This window comes from Rhinoderma darwinii, chromosome 5 (assembly GCF_050947455.1).
Source record: "Rhinoderma darwinii isolate aRhiDar2 chromosome 5, aRhiDar2.hap1, whole genome shotgun sequence".
NCBI classification, from domain to species: Eukaryota; Metazoa; Chordata; class Amphibia; order Anura; family Rhinodermatidae; genus Rhinoderma; species Rhinoderma darwinii.
In genome coordinates, this window is record NC_134691.1 from 286,160,048 (window position 1) to 286,179,823 (window position 19,776).

Below are 19,776 nucleotides of genomic sequence, written 5' to 3' on the forward strand. Positions count from 1 at the left end.
ACATGGTATATTTAACGTGACCCTCTGGTAAAAACGACGCTATACATGCAGAATGTATAGTTTAGCATATCTGGTGCCCTCTTTTTCAGTGTTGCTGCCACAGTTTGCCCCATTCCTAGTCCCTTTTTCATGTATGTGAAATGGCTGCAAGCTTCTCACGCTACCCTATATACAGTGGGTGAGAGACCACCCCTGCCTTCCTGTTCTCGAGTATGCTCTCAACTATGTTAACTAAACATTCTGCATGTATAGTGACATTTTACCTGTGAACCAGAGGGGGGCTCTTTAAGATTCATTCCAAATGATAATTTTTTTTAACAACGTTGCTATTCCTCTGTTATTCCTACTGGAAATGTATAAATACTTTGATAACCGTGTGTTGCTATCCTCGTCAATGGGTCAGACTGTCGGACTGTGTAGAGACTCATCTGAAGTTGACAAGAGTTTAACTTTTACCCCCTTAACGTCAGGGTTTTTGATTTAGTGGTTAGACGTTTTAGGGCCTGTTCACGTCCGCGTTTGCCTCCCGATTGGGCTTTCTGTTCATCTGTTCCAGCAGAGGAAACAGATGAACAAAAAGACAAATTGAAAGTATCGTTTCTGTTCACAATCCCATTGTTTTTAAATGGTAGTTTTTTTGTTTTCAGTTTGCGTCCATTCCGCTAGGTTTGTTTTGTTTCACTGAAACAATAGCGCAGCACACGACGCTATTGTTTCCGTGAAAAAAACTCAAACGTAGTGGATCGGACGCAAACTGAAACCGAAAAAACCCCTTTGAAATTAATGGTATTGCAAACGGAAATGATACTTTCCATTTGTCTTTCTGTTAATCTGTTCCTCTGACGGAACAGATGAACAAAAGCCCAATCGGAAGGCAAACGCTGATGTGAACAGACCCCAAGAATCATGTTTAACTTTTATTTGCTCTTGGTCTACATCACTTAGTAGTCGACTACGCTATTCATCCCGTCAAAACGACGGAACCTTTGCACAACGGAGACAAGCTGAAGCCATTGGCACCGGATTCATCATCATCATCATTGAAACCAATGGTGATGGAAACAGAAACCTATAGTTTCAGTTTGTGTCAGTCAGGGCTCCGTTGCGACCGAAAGCTCAGACGGAACGGAGCCCTGACGCAGATGTGAACGCAGCCTTAGCTGGGAAACACAGATTTTACATGCGATACCACAACCTGGGATTCCATAGCTCTGTTTCATGAGTGGGAGCATATAGTAATAGCATGAAGATGAACATGTATTAGGGTACACTAACACTCATATTGTTCCCATAGGCATACGTTGTAATGTTTTTCACAGCATATTTTTATGCTCTGCTGTGTGTGGATCCAGCCCAAAAGTGCCTACGCTCCCTCCAAGAAAACAGGGTTTCCTAGTTTTTACTTTGTATACATAGCAAATAAAATGTAGCAAAGAAACCTACTGACATTAGATAAGATTGTATATGCAACAAATGTTCCCTCTGCTGTGCGCTGTGTTCACTCCCTTGTGTAACGTTTTTGCAAGAGAAGTTGTGTGAAGAAATGATTCTCCACATCCGGAGCCACTAAAAGAGGATGCATGACTGTTACTTACCTCTTTCTCAACTTTTGCATTTACAACCTACTCTATTGGGCTCTATTGTACATGCTAAATGCCACCCTGAGTTTTTACATCTGCAGCATGTCCATTCTGTTCAGTAAGTTTAATGAGGATTTCAGTCTGATCAAAGTAGAATGAGTGATATCTGTACGTAATACGGGCTGCGGAAAATCGGCAACAAAGTGTGTGTGTGTGTAGCTTAGACTGTATCCACTTCTGGAACCACACAAAGCAGAATTGTCTAATTGTATTTCCCATAATATAACATGTCAGGAGAGATCCTCTTTACCAGTGGTTTTATTCACTGACAGCAATCAAATGATTGAGGAATTAAAACACAAAGTATATTAGAAAGTTATAGAAGTATTCCTTAATATAGTGATTAATCATTATTTAAATAATGCTGGAAAACTCTTTTAGGGTAGGAACACGCACGGCATATTCAGCGCCGATACACTGCATCAATCTGCGCAGCGTATGCGCCCTGAACACTGCAGGGAATGCTGTCCGAAAACCTGCACCACACTGTGGTGCGTTTTTTTCAGACGTAAATTCAATAGAAAAAACCCGCAATGGAAGAGCTGCGATTCCGCAGCATTAATTGACATGCTGCGATTGAAGAAACCGCACCACCGGTCGTTTTTGCATTTTTTTTTTTTTTTTCTGGTGGCATGTTTCCACAGTGCGGGACGAGATTTGTTGAAATCTCACCCACGCTGCTGCTGTATTATGTTGCCGATTTTCCGTGATTTAATCCATTGCCGAAAATCTGCAGTCTTTACATTGTGTGTTCGTACCCTAAATCATTGGTCGAGATGATAGCCTTGCCACGATTAATAATATGCCTTTTGTCCACAAGGTGGCAGCAAAACCTGTATACAAGAAAAGGTGCATTCCATTAATGCTGATTCTGCTCAAGTTATACTAGAGCATCACTAATGCATAAACTTCATTTAAAAATGAATGCAAATGGGTCTTCGAAATGTGAATGATCTGTATTTAAAAAAAATAGAAATGAGGTTAAAGCTGCTCTCAGCATATTGATGGCTCCGCGCTGGAGCGACTTTTATAACCATGCCACCTGCAGCAGTCATCCTTCTGATCATTGTGATCTTGCTGTATGAGTTCACATTTAGAAAAGCAAACACTGTAAGGTGTGGGGTTACATATACACTGTTGGGTTAGTATTACTTGGTCAGCACTTTCAAAGGAAGTATCAATCTAGCAACATTACAACCTTGCAGGGTTTTGTGATGTTGCTGGAGCAACAGCAAACCCAACATTGTTTGGGTTTTCATGCTTAGAGACATTGGATCAAGATATTTTTCCATCTGGGAGTTTCTTTTGAATTTTGCCAATCTAGCATCTATGGTATAATGCAGATCTACTGCCGGGTACAGTGTTGCTCACAGCGGTGGGTTCTGTACCCTGGGGGATTGGAGTTTAGGGGAATTCTAGGAGAATTTCAGCCTTGTAAGTTTATTCATTTCCCTGTGTGAAGGATAAAATGCAATGTTAGTGGAAGCGTACCGTGGTATATACAAGCATATGAGATTATTTTACAGGGTTTTATTTACATTTTATTTATAGAAATGCTTGCAGCTCAGCCCTATAAATGTCAACTAAATGAGTTGGCTTATTGCCTTGCATCCCCTGCGTTTTGGACGGTTGAATGTAGTGGACTGACACCACTATCCTGTAAGGGTATGTTCACACGGCTTATTTTCAGCCGTTTTTCGAGCCGTAAATGGCTGTAAATATGCCTTGCCCCCCTCTCCCTGATCAGACTACCCCCCCCCCCCCCCATTGAATAGTAAAATAAAAAAAATGCTCACCTCTCTGCTCCTCTTCTCTCCTCCGGCTCGATCATCATTCTGGCAACAACTCGTACAACATAATGACACTGGGAGGAATCAGGACGTTGTATACGACAAAGCACTGATGACTCTGAAGTGCTACGTCGCATATAGGGCGCTGCTCAGCGTCAGGATCTTGTACGAGCGGCACTGGAGTGATGAGGGAGCTGGAGGAGAGAAGAGGAGCGCTGAGGAGTATGTGGTGTTTTTGTTTTTTTTATCGCCGATTCGGGGGAATTAATGACGCATGGCCAAAGTCGTTGCGCCACAATTGTGGCACATGGCCCGGCCGGGGAATATGGCACGTATATTAAGAGGCTTTCACCGCTTAATAATGTGTCACATCTTACTCCAACTTTTCTTACTATTCAGACTGGCATATAAAACACCAATTGCCCCTAAAGCAGTTCCTCCCTGTCTACTCTCCCCATCGGGGTCAAATGAAACCTTACAGAATGGAACAATTATGCTAATGACAATGTCCACCACCATGTCATTTTTAGGTCAAACATACGCTGCGTGAAAATCGCTGACTGTCTGAACGGCCCCATTCACTAACATAGGTCCGTGCGACGCGCGTGAAAATCACGCGCGTATCACGGACATATAACACGTTCGTGTGAATAAGACCTAAGGCTGCAGGTGGTGTTTTACTTTGCTGTTTTTTTTTCCCCCCTCAATACTCATTTATTTTTGTACGCATTGAAGAAATAACGGTAGCTACCATAGTTTTTTACAATTTCTCTGATAATACACAGTGTAGAAATCGGACGTTATATTGATGCAATCCAAGCTCCTGCCAACAAACTAAACTCAAATTGCCTCTTCAATATTAGCTGGGTATGTTCCAGAATTCTATAGCATCACACATGTTTACTGCTTACTGAAATGTTTGCTAGTTTTTTGTTTTTTTGTTCATGCTTGGCTTTACATATTAATACTTTGTATGTTTTATACATCTCTCTGCATGTTGGGAATTCATTTTTGAAGCATTTTTCCATTTGTTCTCAATCGGACTCTGTTACGGCTAAATACCTTCCTTTTCCAGCTAAAATGGAATGTCCTAAGCATGCCAGGATTCTGCTCCAATAGACATTTGTTTCTTTTACCACAATCTAAAAGCATTGCTGTTACACAGAGATCATATTAGAATTGTGCCTTTATTTCCTGTATGTCGGACTAAGAACTTTAAGAAAGTCCTTCTTAATTAAAAATAAGATTTTCTTCTACAATACTCTACCATCTGGACAAGCTCTTCTTAGAATAACCCCCCCCCCCCCCCCCCTCTCGATCAACTTATCACTTTTTGGGCTGACACACCCAACTCCCTTTGTGTCCCCTGACAATATCCTACCCCCATAGTGCCCCACACACCGTATAATGCCGCCATAGTGCCTCCTAAAAATAAAAAAACAAATACTCACCTAGCCCCGTACCCAGGATGAACGGAGGAGATACATTTGCAGGTCTCATCCGGTCTGTGCTGTCTGGTTTTAGTGGCAGACAGGCATGATTGATTCACTGCGTCGCACCCGCCTGCGCCAGGCTCCCCACAGCAGGCGATACAGGGTGAATGGTAAAGCAGGGATCACAGGGTTCTCCCCTCCACCATTGTCTTCAACTGTATCTGCGTTCTGAGGACGCAGATACAGTTGAAACCGGGATATGCTGCTCACCTTCCAGGACAGCAGGACTTGGCCCGGAATCTGGGATGGTTAGGAGGCGTGTTTTCTTTAACAGCTGAATGCCGGGCGTGAGAGAAGCCCTCGAGGTATGGCTCTGGTACTTAAAAAAGGGTCACGAAGAGAGGACACCCCACATAATGTCAATATGCACTATTATTTCCTTTTTTGTGTCCTATATGGAAGTCCCTCACTCAGGATCCCGCTATTCACCAGAGATTGTGAGACACTGCAAAAAGCAGCTCAGCGTTTTGAAGGACCCAGCTTATCTGTGCATTACACACAGCCTAATTTTCCCTGCAGTCATCTCCATATTGTTAGAATTCTCGCCGAGCATTTGAAACCATGCTGCAACCCTATAAACTCCTGTCATTACATAATGTAACATAAATGAAACCACTATAGCAGTGTTTCCCAAACTGGGTCGTGACCTCCTGGGGGAGTTCATGTGAAGACCTAATGGGGGGTCACGAACTATCAATATTTTGTGCGGCAGTCTGGATATGGCCGCCAGAGGCATAGCTAACTGTGGGCCGGAGCCCACTGAGATGGTGGGGCCCAGAGCCTGTCCTCCAGCGGTGACGTGTCCCGGTTTCAACTGTATCTGCGTCATAAGGATGCAGATACAGTTGAATCCAATGCTGGAGCAGGGAACTGGTGGCTACTTGGACCAGCATTCATTATGTAATGCCGGCCGTGAGCGGCTTGGTGCAGGCAGGCAGGCACGATGTAGTGATATCATGTGCCTGTCTGTGCTGAGCCATACACTGCACAGACTGGAGGAGCAGAGGGATTTCCTCTATTCGTCGTGGGAAGGGGGATTTTTTATTTTGTTTAATTTTTTTTATTAGGCACTAAGGGGCATTATACTGTATGGGGGCAGCAAAAGGGGCATTATTCTGTATGAGGTCAGCTATAGGGGCATTATACTGTGTGGGGGCAGCTATGGAAACATCATACTGTAGAAAGGACATTATACTGTATGGGGGCATTGTACTGTATGGGAGCAGCTATGGATCTTTATACTATATGGGGCAGCGATAGGGGCATCATACTGTATGGGGGCAGCTATGGGACCATTATGCTGTATAAAGGACATTATACTGTATAAAGGGCAGCTATGGGGACATTATACTGCGTGGGGGCAGCTATTGGGACATTATACTGTGTGGGGGCAGTTTGGGGGAATTATACTGTATGGGGGCATTAAACTGTGGGGAGGCACAATAGTGGCATTATCCTGTGTTGAGGCAGCTATAAGGGTATTATACTGTGTGGTGGGGCCCACTCAGATATGTTTCGCCCCCCTGTGCTAAACACCTGGCTACAGCTCTGATGGTCAGGTCACGTGACCCGCCATCAGCGCCCATAGTTTGGGATCGGCGACGCACACCTGCAGGACACCTTGAGCCTGTCCCTCCTCGGTCTGCACAATTATCGTTTTTTCCGATGTTGCAGGGACTTATTTTTTTTTTCATGGAGCCAAATACCGAATGATGTTGACATGTGTCAGACTAAATATTTTGTGTCGTTGTTGTACAATATACTTCTATTTTGGTCGTTCTTTGGATGGTATTCTCTGGTTTTGAATGCAATTATCGTTGTTTGTGATGTTGCAATGACTTGTTTTTTTGAATGGGGCCAAATACGGTATTGGGGCGGTCCCAAACCAAAGTATCGGCCAAAAGTGGTTTCCTGGCCTCAGAATGTATAGGAACCAATGCACTATAGGATACCAGTGATAATCCGTCCTGAAAAATGTAACTATCTAAATGCCTTATTTCTTTCTTTTAGTATGGTGCATGATTTTCAGCTGCGTTCCTCATGACTGTAGGCACATGGCGACTGACATCTGTGAATGTAATGATTCTGACACCTTTTCTGTTGTGAAAAACAAACGTGTAATGGAGATGACAGCCTTCGGCTACTACAATACAAAATATCAAATACAAGTAGCACAAATCATATACAGTATGCTGTTGGTGAACATACACAAATATTATGTGATAGCCGATTTTTTTTTTTTTATATTCACTAATAATTTCGATGAACACTTTTTTTTTTTTTTTTTTTTAGAGGATATTCCCAGAATTGACTATTGCCTGTCCAATTGTCTGATCGCTGGAGGCCCCTCTGATCGCAATACAACTCCATTCAATGCCCTCCTGTGATCGGAGGGGTACCCAGTGGGCAGACAATTAGCACCTATCCTGTGGATAGGTGATAATTGTCGGTTCTGGTACAACCCTTTTAAGGATTGTGAGGGTTTAGCATCAGGAGAGGTTGGTACAGCGGTTTCTTTGTAGCCAGAGACAGGGACACTGTGCATTAAAAGTCATAACAGGGCTTTGCCTGTGTTTTTATTCTTGTCAAAGAAACAGCCTCTTGTACAACAAGGCAAAATACAAAATAAATCCTGCTCGTCTGAGCACTAACTAAACAAGATATTATCTAACTATACCGAGTGCCTTCCTACCAGGCACTGGACACAAAGTAACACAGGTCTTTACTCACATAGCATACAGGCTACTCCAGCCTTAGTAGTCTCCAGTCTGAGTCAGGGGTGAGACTCACACACACTGTCTGCACCTTTTTATACACAGGCTACAGGTGCAGCTAATTGAGCAGCAGCCTTGTCCTACAAACAGAGATGGACTAGGGATTGGGGAACCCGCCCTGCTCTTCTCCAATCCAACTCCAGGCCCTTTTTTCCGGCTTTTCCTTAAGCCGAGATTGGAAAACTAGAGCTTTCTATTGCAAGAACTACTCATTCCCTGGAGCCTAGGATACATATGACAGGATTCTAGGGGAAATATACCTTCCCTCAATGACTTTACCTGTCACTGTCTCACAGGATTCAACACATTTTAGCCTTTGAGGAAGCAGGTGGTATTTTTTTTTGTTTGCCTCACTGAGTCATAACTTTTTTATTTTTCCTCTGATGTTACTGTGAGGTCTTTTTTTATTTATTTTTATTTTTTTGCTTTTCAGTATGTAATTTTTTTTCTGTGCATATAATTAAGCATTTTTTTAAGCAGAATGTGAAAAAATCTGTTTTGCCATTCTTTCCATAATTCAGATCCGATCACATTAAATAAAGGCTATGTACACGTTTTATTTTTTGTTTTTTTAAATAAAACCGTATCGGTGTGATTGGTGCAACTTTCTCATAACTTTTTTTTTATTAAAAATTTTTACTTTTTGAAATAAAGCTGCTTAGTATCGTGTATACAGAGCAGCTGTATCATGCGCTGAAACCTGTATCTGTCAGGTCAGCGGCACGAACTGGTTCAGTGATAGCGGGTCCTGCATGGATCTACCTGTAATCGATCACATCTAAGGGGACTTTTACTTTGCAATTTTATTACTGCCTGTGCATATAAAATGCACAGGCAACTGTTGGGGCATACCCCAGGACAACTGTCCCCCCCCCCCCCCTTTAAACTGTCAGACCTGGATATAGCGTTCCAGCCCTTGTGATGCTGTGATCGCTGTTGATCGGCATTACAAGGTTTAAACATCCGGACTCCCAGCGCTGTACACCAAAGGTGCATGTCGTCCGTTCCTTAGGGGCATTAAACTGTATGGGGGCAGTTTTAGGGGCATTAAACGGTGTGGGGAGGCACAATAGTGGCATTATCAGGTGTGGAAGCAGCTATATGGGTACTATACCGTTTGTTGGGGCCTGCATAGAAATGTTTTGCCTCCTGTGCTAAACATCTAGCCGCTGCTCTGATGGCTGGTTCGGGTCACATGACCCGCCATCAGCGCCCATAGTTGTGGGTCAGCGACGCACACCTGCAGGACACCATGAGCCCGTCTCTCTTCAGTCTGCACAATTACCGTTCTTTCAATGTTTCATGGCGCAAAGTATCGGCATGTAGCTACGAATGATGTTGACATACATCAGACTAAATATTTTGTGTCATTGTTGCACAATATACTTCTATTTTGGTCGTTCTTTGGATGGTATTCTCTGGTTTTGAATGCAATTATCGTTGTTTGTGATGTTGCAATGATTTGTTGTTTTTTTTTTTAATGGGGTGAAGTACGGTATTGGGGCGGTCCCAAACCAAAGTATCGGCCAAAAGTGCGTTCCCGTCCTCAGAATGTATGGGAACCAATGCACTATAGGATACCAGTGATAATCCGTCCTGAAAAAATTTAAAATGGAACTATTCAAATGCCTTATTTCTTTGTTTTAATATGGTGCATGATTTTCATCCGTCTTCCTCATGACTGAGGGCACATGGCGATTGACATCTGTGAATGTAATGATTCTGACACACTTGTGATGCTGTGATCGCTATTAATTGACATAAGGGTTAAACGTCCGGACTCCCAGCGCTGTACACGAACGGTGCAGGTCATCAGTTCCCGCCTCTTCTTTTTTTTGCATACGCCCTGATTACGGCCCAGCGTAGGAGCCGTGTATTTAGTGTTAAGGACTAGATCGTAATTTGCGATGCGAAAGCCTAACCCTTCTTTGCCAAATGCTTTCCTGATCTACCAAGATTGGATCCGTTACATTTCTAGACCTTCGTATAGTTATGCAAAATAATACAGCCACCAGTTTGGCAGAATTGAATGGCTCCCTGGTATACATTTAATCTTCAGTATATGTTTGGCAGTTCCTGAAGAAGTAAAGCATGTAGCTTGGAAGTGTCAGCAGATTTTATAGGTTACAGAACTTCCGACCCAACATCTGTCTTAACGATGAAATGGATGGGTATATCAGTTTTCCGTTTTGCCGGTCTTAGAGGTTTTTGTCCTCTTTCAAAATCTAAAGTCACATGGGCCTTAGGATAAAATGAATAATATTTTTCCGTTACGGCTCTGAATGAGTGTCTATAATGTGGTTAGGAAGGCCCAACGTTCATGTGAGTCATCGCTCCGGACTTTTATAGCTACAGCCACGGTCTGTCTCCACCCTTCCGCAGACCCAAAATGTGACTCATATTTCTCAGGGTTTCCCAGATGGAGTCTTGTGTAAACCTCCCTTCTTCCCTCCATTTTCAAAGTGAGCTTTCTCACATGGGAATCCTTGGACATGACACAAATTTCCATTTCTTAATTTAGTTGGACTTGTCTGGTATAATAGACGGTTTCTTTCGCTTTGAATATTAGGTGGAGCAGTGTTGCTCGTGGTCTTAGATTATTACACTGATTCATACAGCATTGTAGAATACGTTCTGTTGTACTCGTACTCCTTGTATAAAATACAATGGAAAGTCTATCCAATTGTCTGATCGCTGGAGGCCCCTCTGATCGCAATACAACTCCATTCAATGCCCTCACTGCGTTCGAGCATTAGGGAGGAACAGGGGGATCGGAACCCCCGTTCCTGTGATCGGAGGGGTACCATAGAGACCTAGAAACTATATCCGAAAAAGAGTCATGCAACCATAGCTATTTGAGCCAATAAAATATATATTTTTATTGAGATACATTTAAAATGTTTGACCTATTAAGAGTAGTAATAATAAGTGATGGATAGCCACAAAGTCATTATACACACACAAACTATGATGTCCGTATAATGAGAAGCTATTGTATAGCGACGGTACTAGAAAAAGTGTGCGCCAGCTGAATGGCTGCCTAGTCGTATATGCAGATTATGCAGGGTATCCCACCTTAAATATGATGCACATTACGGAACTGAATGGTAATACACTATCAAAGTATACACAAAAGAAATTGTGCGACCAGGCACACTACTTCCGTCCCTTTGTAGGTGGGCTGTTAGTATTTTTAAGCTTCAGTATTCATGCTTCATTGAGATCATGTCAGCTGCATCTGCCAGTTGTTTGCAGTGCCCACCAATTTCTAGCTGGCACTGTATTACGCTGCGGATTTTCCGCATGACCATACGCTCAGCAAATCCGCAACGTGGGCATTCAGCCTAATGGTTTATGCCATATTTATCATTGATTTGTGCCATTTTTAGCCCCAGTATACTAAATTCCATTTTGGACAACCATGAGGTGGTGTGTCAAGTACGTTATGCGTTTGACTAAATATGTACCTTGCTGGTGACAGAGCCTCTTTAAAGGCGATCTCCTTTCTCTGAGACAAAATTCTGGATAACATATCGGTGGGATTGGCACAGGGTATTTGGCTGGTTCCATGCCCATGCTATCGTCACACTGGGGTTGAAAGCCCGACGAGGAGGGGAGAGCCTGCACTTGTCTAATATGTAGATCCCCCCACCTGACTTATTGGATCTATGGATATAATGAGCCTAATAGTAACGGTTATGACTGTTATGTTTTTGTTCCCCTCCCCCCCCCCCCCCTATTTTATTTCATTCCCCTTTATTTTATTTATTTTCATAATTTTTTTTTGCTTTATTCCATTATGTGATCTTTCTTGACGTCATGGATATTTCTCATCCCCCTCCCCCTTTTTCTACTTTATGTATCCCTTATTGGAAAATGTTAAAAACAATTTTGAAAAAAAAAAATATGTACCTTGCGCCATTTCCTCAAATATCGGTGCAGTTTATGAAACATGGGAATCTATTTTTTCTTTTTTTAAAGTATTATTCTTGTATATAAATAAATTAGAACCCTTCATGTGCGCTGTTTTGTGCCTCAGAATGAAGTACAGGATCCTCTTTAACCATTTATTTTGCTCATTCATTGTCTATAAAGGGGAAAGGAATTAACGTTCGTAATCTCAGATTTTCCTATAATCTAATGTCAAATCTTCATATGGAGGGATATAGTTTCCAGTCTTCTGTTGTGCTGATCCTGTAGCGCGTTTGTCCTCGAATAATTGTGGATTGCAGGCAGAGCTTTAACACTTTGCACTCGGATTGTGGTTAACCCCTTATGACTGCTGAAGCACAAGAATGTGAAGCCCCTGTGATGGCGGGAAGTGTGGCATTTGATATGAACTATGTATTCAAGCCCCTCATCCTACGTCAGAAGCTTGCGCAAATTAATCTGCACATCAGATATATAATAGGACTGCTTCGTCAGCCGAGAAATGTTTACCCATCCTGAGCCTCGGGGCAGCTATAAAGCGGATGCCTCCGTTTCTCCATAAATGCTGTCTTTTTTGTAAACTGCTGTAAATGATTGTGTAGAGATGGTGTAAAAAATTATAATCTGTCAAACGCCATGTTTATAGTTAATCATCGCAGCAAACCCAATAATACTTTGCTGTTGTCAATACGTCATTGCGTATAAGTGCTGAGCAAATCTAGTTTATTAAGACTCACACTGGCAGTGAAAAGGTGTACACTGGTTGACCACAGTAGAGCTGCAGCTTTGTGGGCTGCTCTTCCCTGCTAGGCCGGGTTCCCACGTAGCGTAAACGCTGCGGAATTTCTGCAACGGAATGGTGTGTGCAAATTCCGCAGCATTTACAGTAGCAGCAAAGTGGATCAGATTTAGTCAATCTCATGCCCACGCTGCGGATAAAAGCGCATCATAAACGTTAAGAAATTGACCTGCGGTCAATTCCGCAGCATGTCAGTTTGCTGCGTTTTCGTTACTTTTCTGTTGCGTGTTTTTCCCATTTGAATTCAATGGGGATGCAAAACCCGCAACAAAGTCAAGTTTTGTGACTTTTGCGGTGTAATCGCAGTGGTTACGCCGCAAAAATCGTAACCCCGGAAAAAAAAAAAATCATACTTGCCCAGAACGCCCTCTTCCTTCCTGCAGTTCGGCCTCCTGGGATGACGTTTCATCCAATGTGACCACTGCAGCCAATCACAGGCTGCAGCATCACATGGCCTACATTTTTTTTTGGGTCGGAAGGTTCCAGCTTGGATATGCTGCTTGATTTTTACGCTACTTATCTGACTCGTGGGAACCCAGCTTAAGAGTAAGTTCACATGAGTCTGAGGTTTACTTTGGTGCAGTTTTTGGCCAGATTTACCGCTGCGGAGAGAAGAGGATACAAAAAAAGTACACTCCTCCCCTAGAGCTCTGGTAGCGACGCATCCTTGCACCACCGGCTGGTCTCTTTGCAGTCGGCATCCTGTAACGGCATTTCCCCTCATGTGACCGGTAAAGCCTGTGGTCAATTTCTGGACTTTCAAATCCGGACGAACAATCCGCAGCAATTCTGTTGTGTGTGAACTTAGGTTTAGGGTACCCATACACTTAGTGGATCTGTTGGAGAGTTTCCACTGCAAATTCTTCAGTGGATTACAGTACCAGCCATGTGGATGAGATTTGAGCAAGCATGCTATGTTTGGGGAAAAAACACCATTGACCATAAGATTGCCTCAAAAACACCACAAACCAAAACGTAGTTGTTTAGCGCATTTTATATTTTACTATAGACTTTAATGTAACATCTAACTGCACTACAAAACGCACAAAAATGCAGCAAGACGCTATGTATGAATCCAGCCTTAGGACAGTATTTCTTGCCTTTTTTTTATTTATTTATTTTCCTATTTTGCTCAATAAGGGTATGTTCACACGTAGTGTTTTCAGCCGATTTTTGGGCCATAAACATCTCGAAAAATGGCAGAAAAATCGGAAGCAGAACGCCTCCAAACATTGCCCATTGATTTCCATGGGAAAAATGGGGTTCTATTTCGACGGGGCTTTTTTTACGCGGGCGTTTTTCAAAACGGTCTCGTGAAAAAAGTGCATGTCACTTCTTGAGACGTTTTTGGAGCCGTTTTTCATACTCTTTAGAAAAACAGCTCCAAAAACGCTGCGAAAAACGCGAGTATGATTAAAAAAAAAAGTCTGAAAATCATGAGCTGTTTTCCCTTGACAACAGCTCCGTATTTTGAGACGTTTTTGATTTTGTGTGTGCACATACCCTAAGGCTATGTTCACACAGAGTTTTTGGACGCAGAAACCGCGCCGCAAAACTAGTCAAAAACGGCCCGAAAATGCCTCCAATTAATTTCAATGGGAGGCGGGGGCGGTTTTCTCCCACGAGCGGTAAACCCGCCTCGCGGGAGAAAGAAGGGACATGCCCTATCTTCGGGCATTTACGCCTCTGACCTCCCATTGACTTCAATGGGAGGCAGAGAAAGCGTAATTTGCGGTGTTTTATGCCCGCGGTTCTCAATGGCCGCGGGCGAAAAACGCAGCGAAAATCCGCGTGCAGGGAGAGGAAAATTTGCCTCAAACTTCCAAGCGGAATTTTGAGGCAGATATTCCGACTGCAAAAAACTCTGTGAACATAGCCTAGGAAACCGACTTCTAAGATTTACCCCTCCCCCTCACTTTCACCCACATCCTGTGTTTCTGTGTGTATAGTCTTGTGTACACCTTTTAAATGTATCTCCCAATGTTAATTTTGGTTGCATGCGTTAGAAAAGCTTGTAACAGGGCAGTTATGTTGGCTCTTGACCGTGCATATCGAGCAAGTGTTGGCAAGTAGGATTATATCACTTTATCCTGATCATTTTACTGCTTTGTGCATGCCATGAGGTTGTTGCCATTATCTGTTAATGTGAAATAAGTCTTTAAATGTTTATATATTGTACATTCTGCTGGTTGACCTTTCTCATGTGAATGATCTCTTTTTAGTGCAATGTATTAAACTGAATAGGCAATGTTTTAGTCTAGACTTAATTTTACTAAAAATGTTTTGTATACCATTATTCTGACTGCTAGGACCCCCAGTGATAAGCAGATCGGGGGACCGAAAGGCCCCCGAAGTGCTCCATGAAAATGGAGCGTGGATGTGCGTGCTTGACCATGGCGCTCCGTTGATTTCTATGGAGCTGCCGTGGACAGCGGTCCCGGAAGTCGCATAGAAATTAATGGAGCGCTGGATGAGCGTTCGCACCAGCAGTCCGTTCTCATGGAGCACTTCAGGGTCTCCCGTTCTAATCGCTGGGTGTACCAGCAGTCGGAAACCCAGCGACCACACATATATCATCTACCCTGTTGGAATACCCCTTTTAAAGTGCAACTCCTCCCAAATAATAAAACTTCAATGTTTCTGTACTTAGACCCTTCCCTGATGTCTCTTCCTCTCCTGTCTCCATAGTTTTGTGTATTTTGCTGCCATACTTTCTCACCTGTTCCTTCCCTACCTACATGGATTAGTAGTATACAGGGGGATGGCTCTCTAGTAGATTCTGTCACTTACCGATTGATGGGGGACCTAATGTTTGTAACCTCACTGATCCTCCAGCCCTTCACTGATTTATTTTTAGTTTTTTTTCCCTGCACAGGAATACTCCAGGCCACCCGTAGTGCAGGGAAATACAGCACAGTCTTGAATGGAGATGTATTTTTTTTTCTGCACAGCAGGTGGCCAGGAGAAATGCAGGTGGGACCTCCGTCCCTTCATTCTCTGGATCGGCAAGAGTCACAGAGCTTGAAAATCCCAGCAATTCTAATGTTGTGGCATTATCTAGTGATCTGCCATGACCGTAAATTATGGGAATACCCCTGTGAGAGGATCCTCAGAGCATGTGTAAATGAGGCGTTCCAGAATAAGCACTTTTATTGACATTCACTAATGTCTGTACTGTTGAAGGGGTTGTCCATTTATTTATTTATTTAAAGAACAGGAAATCATACAGTTTTCTAGAATAAATGTAATAGAAATTCTTCTCACATACTTCTCTGAAATCAGTGCAGTGGGAGACTCTCTTCACAGTAGAATGGGATAGTCCACAGATTAGTCCAGTGTAATGCAGCCATGGGCTACCTGAATGACTAAACATGGCGTCAGTCATGTGACCCCCCCTCACGCCTCATGTGACCCCTAGTATTCAAGTAACCAGATTCATGTTCGGGTCAATGAGCCCTTACAGTGAATAGGACTAAAGGTGCTAAACAATTCCTTCACTGTGCCTGCAATAATTGTCTATAGATTTATAAAATGACCATGTGAAGTAAAATTAAACCGTTAAAAAAACATAACAAAACACTCACACAACTGGTGGCGGAATGTAAGATCTGCTCCTACACAGACACTGACAGACATGATGATGATGATGATGATGATGATTATATGTTGGTAGAAATAATTTATGCCTGTGTTTACACATCCGGTCTATTTGCGTTTTCAAATCACGACAAAACATCATAATTTTTGTGATAATCGCAAAGGAAAAAAAAGAACCCAACTGACTGCGACGTATTAACACAGCCTATTAGTTCTGGTCCTAAAGAAAATACTATTCACCCGTTAGATGGACAATGTGGACTGAATGCTAAGGGTCACATGGGGTGGGTGGTGGGTCACATGACTGACGCCATGTTTAGTCCATTAGGGCTCATGCACACATCCTTGCCCTTTTATACATCCACAAAGAACAGACCGCATATGTATGGCTTCCGTGTGTGGACCTGCCCTGAGTTTTGCAGTTTAGGCATACGGATTTGCAAAAAAAACAAAGAAAAAAAAACAGATGTGTGCATGGCCCCATAGAAACGAATGGGTCTGTGTGTTATCCGTTAAATATAATGCGCGCATCATTAGCCCATATATATATTTATGCTTCTGCACTGTTATGAGAAAGGTATGTGAGCAGATGAATAGAAAACTGTATAATTTGTTTTAGTATAAATAAAAGCTGGACAGCCCCTTTAAAAAGCAATTCTGCAGAATGTCTTCAGCATAGAATGTGTGACCATAACTGGGCAGATTTGCCATTCAGGAGTCTAGAAAAGTTGGTTGACGGCTCCAGCATCTGTTAATACATCTACCAGCGGTTTCTAAGATTGTGTTCTCTAGAATAGTCTCCTTCACCCTCCCCAGTCATAATACCACCAGGGAAGTTGTGGAACCAGGTTTGATATACCAGAAATATTTAATTCCTGCTTGAAATTCTTTTTCTTTTCTTGGAGTTTTTGAGGTTGTTTAGAAGATGATCGTCAGACTTCTCCTTTGTGACTGGCATGCCCTGGTAACTGTGTTCATATGTGGCAGTCCTTGCTGAAGCTGGTACTGGTTAGAGCAAATGTGCCATTTATCCTTGTGGAAACCTCAGTAGTAATGTGTGCCCCCTCCCACCGAAGGCAGATTAGTCACTAAACCGCCAATGTTGTTGTTGACTGGTGCAGAATGGGGACTGAAGCCCCTCCTCAGCACAGGAAGTTACTGGTTCTCCCGGAGCTCCTGGTAACATGTGAGCATTACTAGGCATTTCATTCTGCAGCTCCGCAGTGTGGATGGGAAGGAACGCTGCTACTTCTGCTGGGGGAGAGAATTCTCTGTGTTCTCCTACAAGACGTCTCCGCCTGGGGCTCTGCAGCTCTGAGAAGCATCTCTTCAACAAAGGAGTTATTCTGAAATGGTGAAAGGAAGCAGTTAAATAGTGTATGATGCTTACAGGAATGTCAAGCCTGGCACATCGACTTCTACATTTCAATGGGCGAAGGGCTGCCCGCTCTGGTTGAGGATTACAAACGATGCTGTTACCTTTGGGTGCTACTTGGGTAACTCCTTGTGAATGAATTGCTGCCATCACTTTCCTGAATTTAAGTTCCCCAAGAAGGCGGCAGAATCTTTGACAGGAAGATCTATATCTTCTGTATTTTGTATCAGGCGTAATGAAGTAAACATATCCTCTGTATTTCTGTAATGTGAGGACTTTTGGGATTTAGCCGGCAGCTCTCCAGGAGTACCCAGCTCCCCTGTGGTCTGACTCATCACAAGTCAATGGGCATTCCACTTTTGGGTCTCATTGTTTCGTGTTTTGTATTTCTTGATTTTGGACAGCTGGATTTATAGGTTTCATGTTGGATTTCATTACCGGATTAGGACACATGAAAGCAGCACAATGAATGAAAACCCTTTCTGGATAATATGAGAAGTACAGCGTTCATTTAGTAGGATGCGATTGTTTGCAGCCATGAAACAGCTGACTAGTGCGTTTTTAGAAACTGACCTTGCAAGGAGCATTGACGTTTTTACCACCTCTGCCTTATAAATAAGTAACGAAGACTTTTATGGCCGCTCATTAATTGTTTTCCTAGATTATTATTTCTGATAAACAGGGCAAAGAAAGAAGGAAAAAAATCTTGTTTGTTTTTCTTTATGGATTTTTGGCATTGCAGTGTTATACAAGATAATGCCATGAAAACTATGGATTGTATCCGTTTTTATTAGTGGTTTTTATTTTTCTCTATCTTTGATGCATTGATTTTTAGATGTCAACCAAAATGACATTGAAGAGGTTTCTTATTTTTTAATATTATGATTTGAGGCTTGGATCAGTGGTAGAATAGAGTGAGTGAAGGCATGAGTGGGCATTGTGCCATTCTTTTACGGTTTCAGTAGTACATGATAAAGAGCCTTGGCTCAAAGCAAGAACGAATGAGCCGCGTGTGTATTGTGGTCTTGGAGGAGGGGGAGGATGAGTCCCCTAATTTTCCCCCCAAGTTACCAATCTATGGAAATCCCTATCGTCATCCACCTCCTGGAGCTGTGTCGGTAAGACTTGTGTTACAATTTACTTGCAGTTCAGAATCCTTAACCGGTAAAAAATGTTGAGCATTCCCTCCTAATATTGAATAATTCTGCAAATTCTATGAATGTACTTGTTTTCTTGAAAGCTGGGTGAGTCCTGTATGAGCACTATTAGAAGCTGCCACCTACAGAATCCGTCGTCTTAGCTAGTGGTACATCCCTGCAAATTATACCACTGCATAACTAGGTCGATTTGCCATTCAGGGCTCTAGAAAAGCTGGCTGGCAAACCCTGGGTAGACTGTAAGGCTATGTTCACACACAGTTTTTTGCAGGTGGAATTTCTGCCTCAAGTTCTGTTTGGAAGTTTGAGGCAGATTTTCCTCTCCCTACAAGCGGATTATCGCAGCGTTTTTCACCCGTGGCCATTGAGCGCCGTGGGCATAAAACGCTGCGAAATACGCTTTCTCTGCCTCCCATTGAAGTCAATGGGAGGTCAGAGGCGTAAACGCCCAAAGATAGGGCATGTCGCTTCTTTTTCCCGTGAGGCGGTTTTACCGCTCGCGGGAAATCAACGCCTCCGCCTCCCATTGAAATCAATGGGAGGCATTTCCGGGCCGTTTTTGACGCGTTTTTTGGTGTGGTTTCCGCGTAAAAAAACTCAGTGTGAACATAGCCTAATTGTAGGCATGTTGGTTGTCACTGCTTTTTTGAAAACAAATAAAAAAAAAATAAAAGGACTGAAGAGGACAAATAAAAAAGTGTCTACAGATAATTTTTTTTCTTCAATTCACCGGAATTAATTTTTTTTTTGGGGATATATTAGTCAAATAGTTTTTATATTTAACTTGTATCTTCCATGCGTCTATATTGCGGTCTATTTTACTTTACCACTAATTCCGGCTTTTACCATACTTTTGTACAAAGAAAATTGGAGTGAAGCCTGTTTGATGTTTCTAGCCATGGAAACCTTGTCACACTTCTGAATTTCTTCTGTTGAATCCTGTGTTCTGGGGTGGAAAGAATTTTTCCATGAGGCGTCTGCGCTTCATGGCAAACCACGAAATAAGTGCTTTTTTTTCTTGCTGCTTAAACATTTGGTTTACTATAGTTATACATTGTGTATCTTTTTCATGCTATACTGACAGTTATATAGTAAATATTTGCATGTTACTTGGTTTCCTAAGATACAGTGTTGCACATTACATTCTCATAGATTTCAAACTTCTACTTGGTTGGAAGCATAAGGCCCTGTTCACACAGTTTTTTTGCAGGCGGAATTTCT

General features: G+C 42.6%; 1 protein-coding gene across 3 annotated transcripts in view; it reads left to right on the forward strand.

Moving 5' to 3' along the window:
- Positions 1–19,776, forward strand: part of ANKRD28 (ankyrin repeat domain 28) — a 134,358-nt gene that overhangs the window by 28,851 nt on the left and 85,731 nt on the right. The window contains exon 1 of one of the 3 annotated variants that reach the window (XM_075827238.1): positions 17,257–18,516. The exons of 1 other annotated variant lie outside the window; for it this stretch is intronic. In XM_075827238.1, coding sequence (XP_075683353.1) covers positions 18,367–18,516 — 150 coding nt within the window. In that variant the 5' untranslated portion in view covers positions 17,257–18,366. Of the gene's footprint in view, positions 1–17,256; positions 18,517–19,776 lie in introns of those variants that run through there. One more of the 3 variants, XM_075827236.1, reaches the window with a different exon arrangement.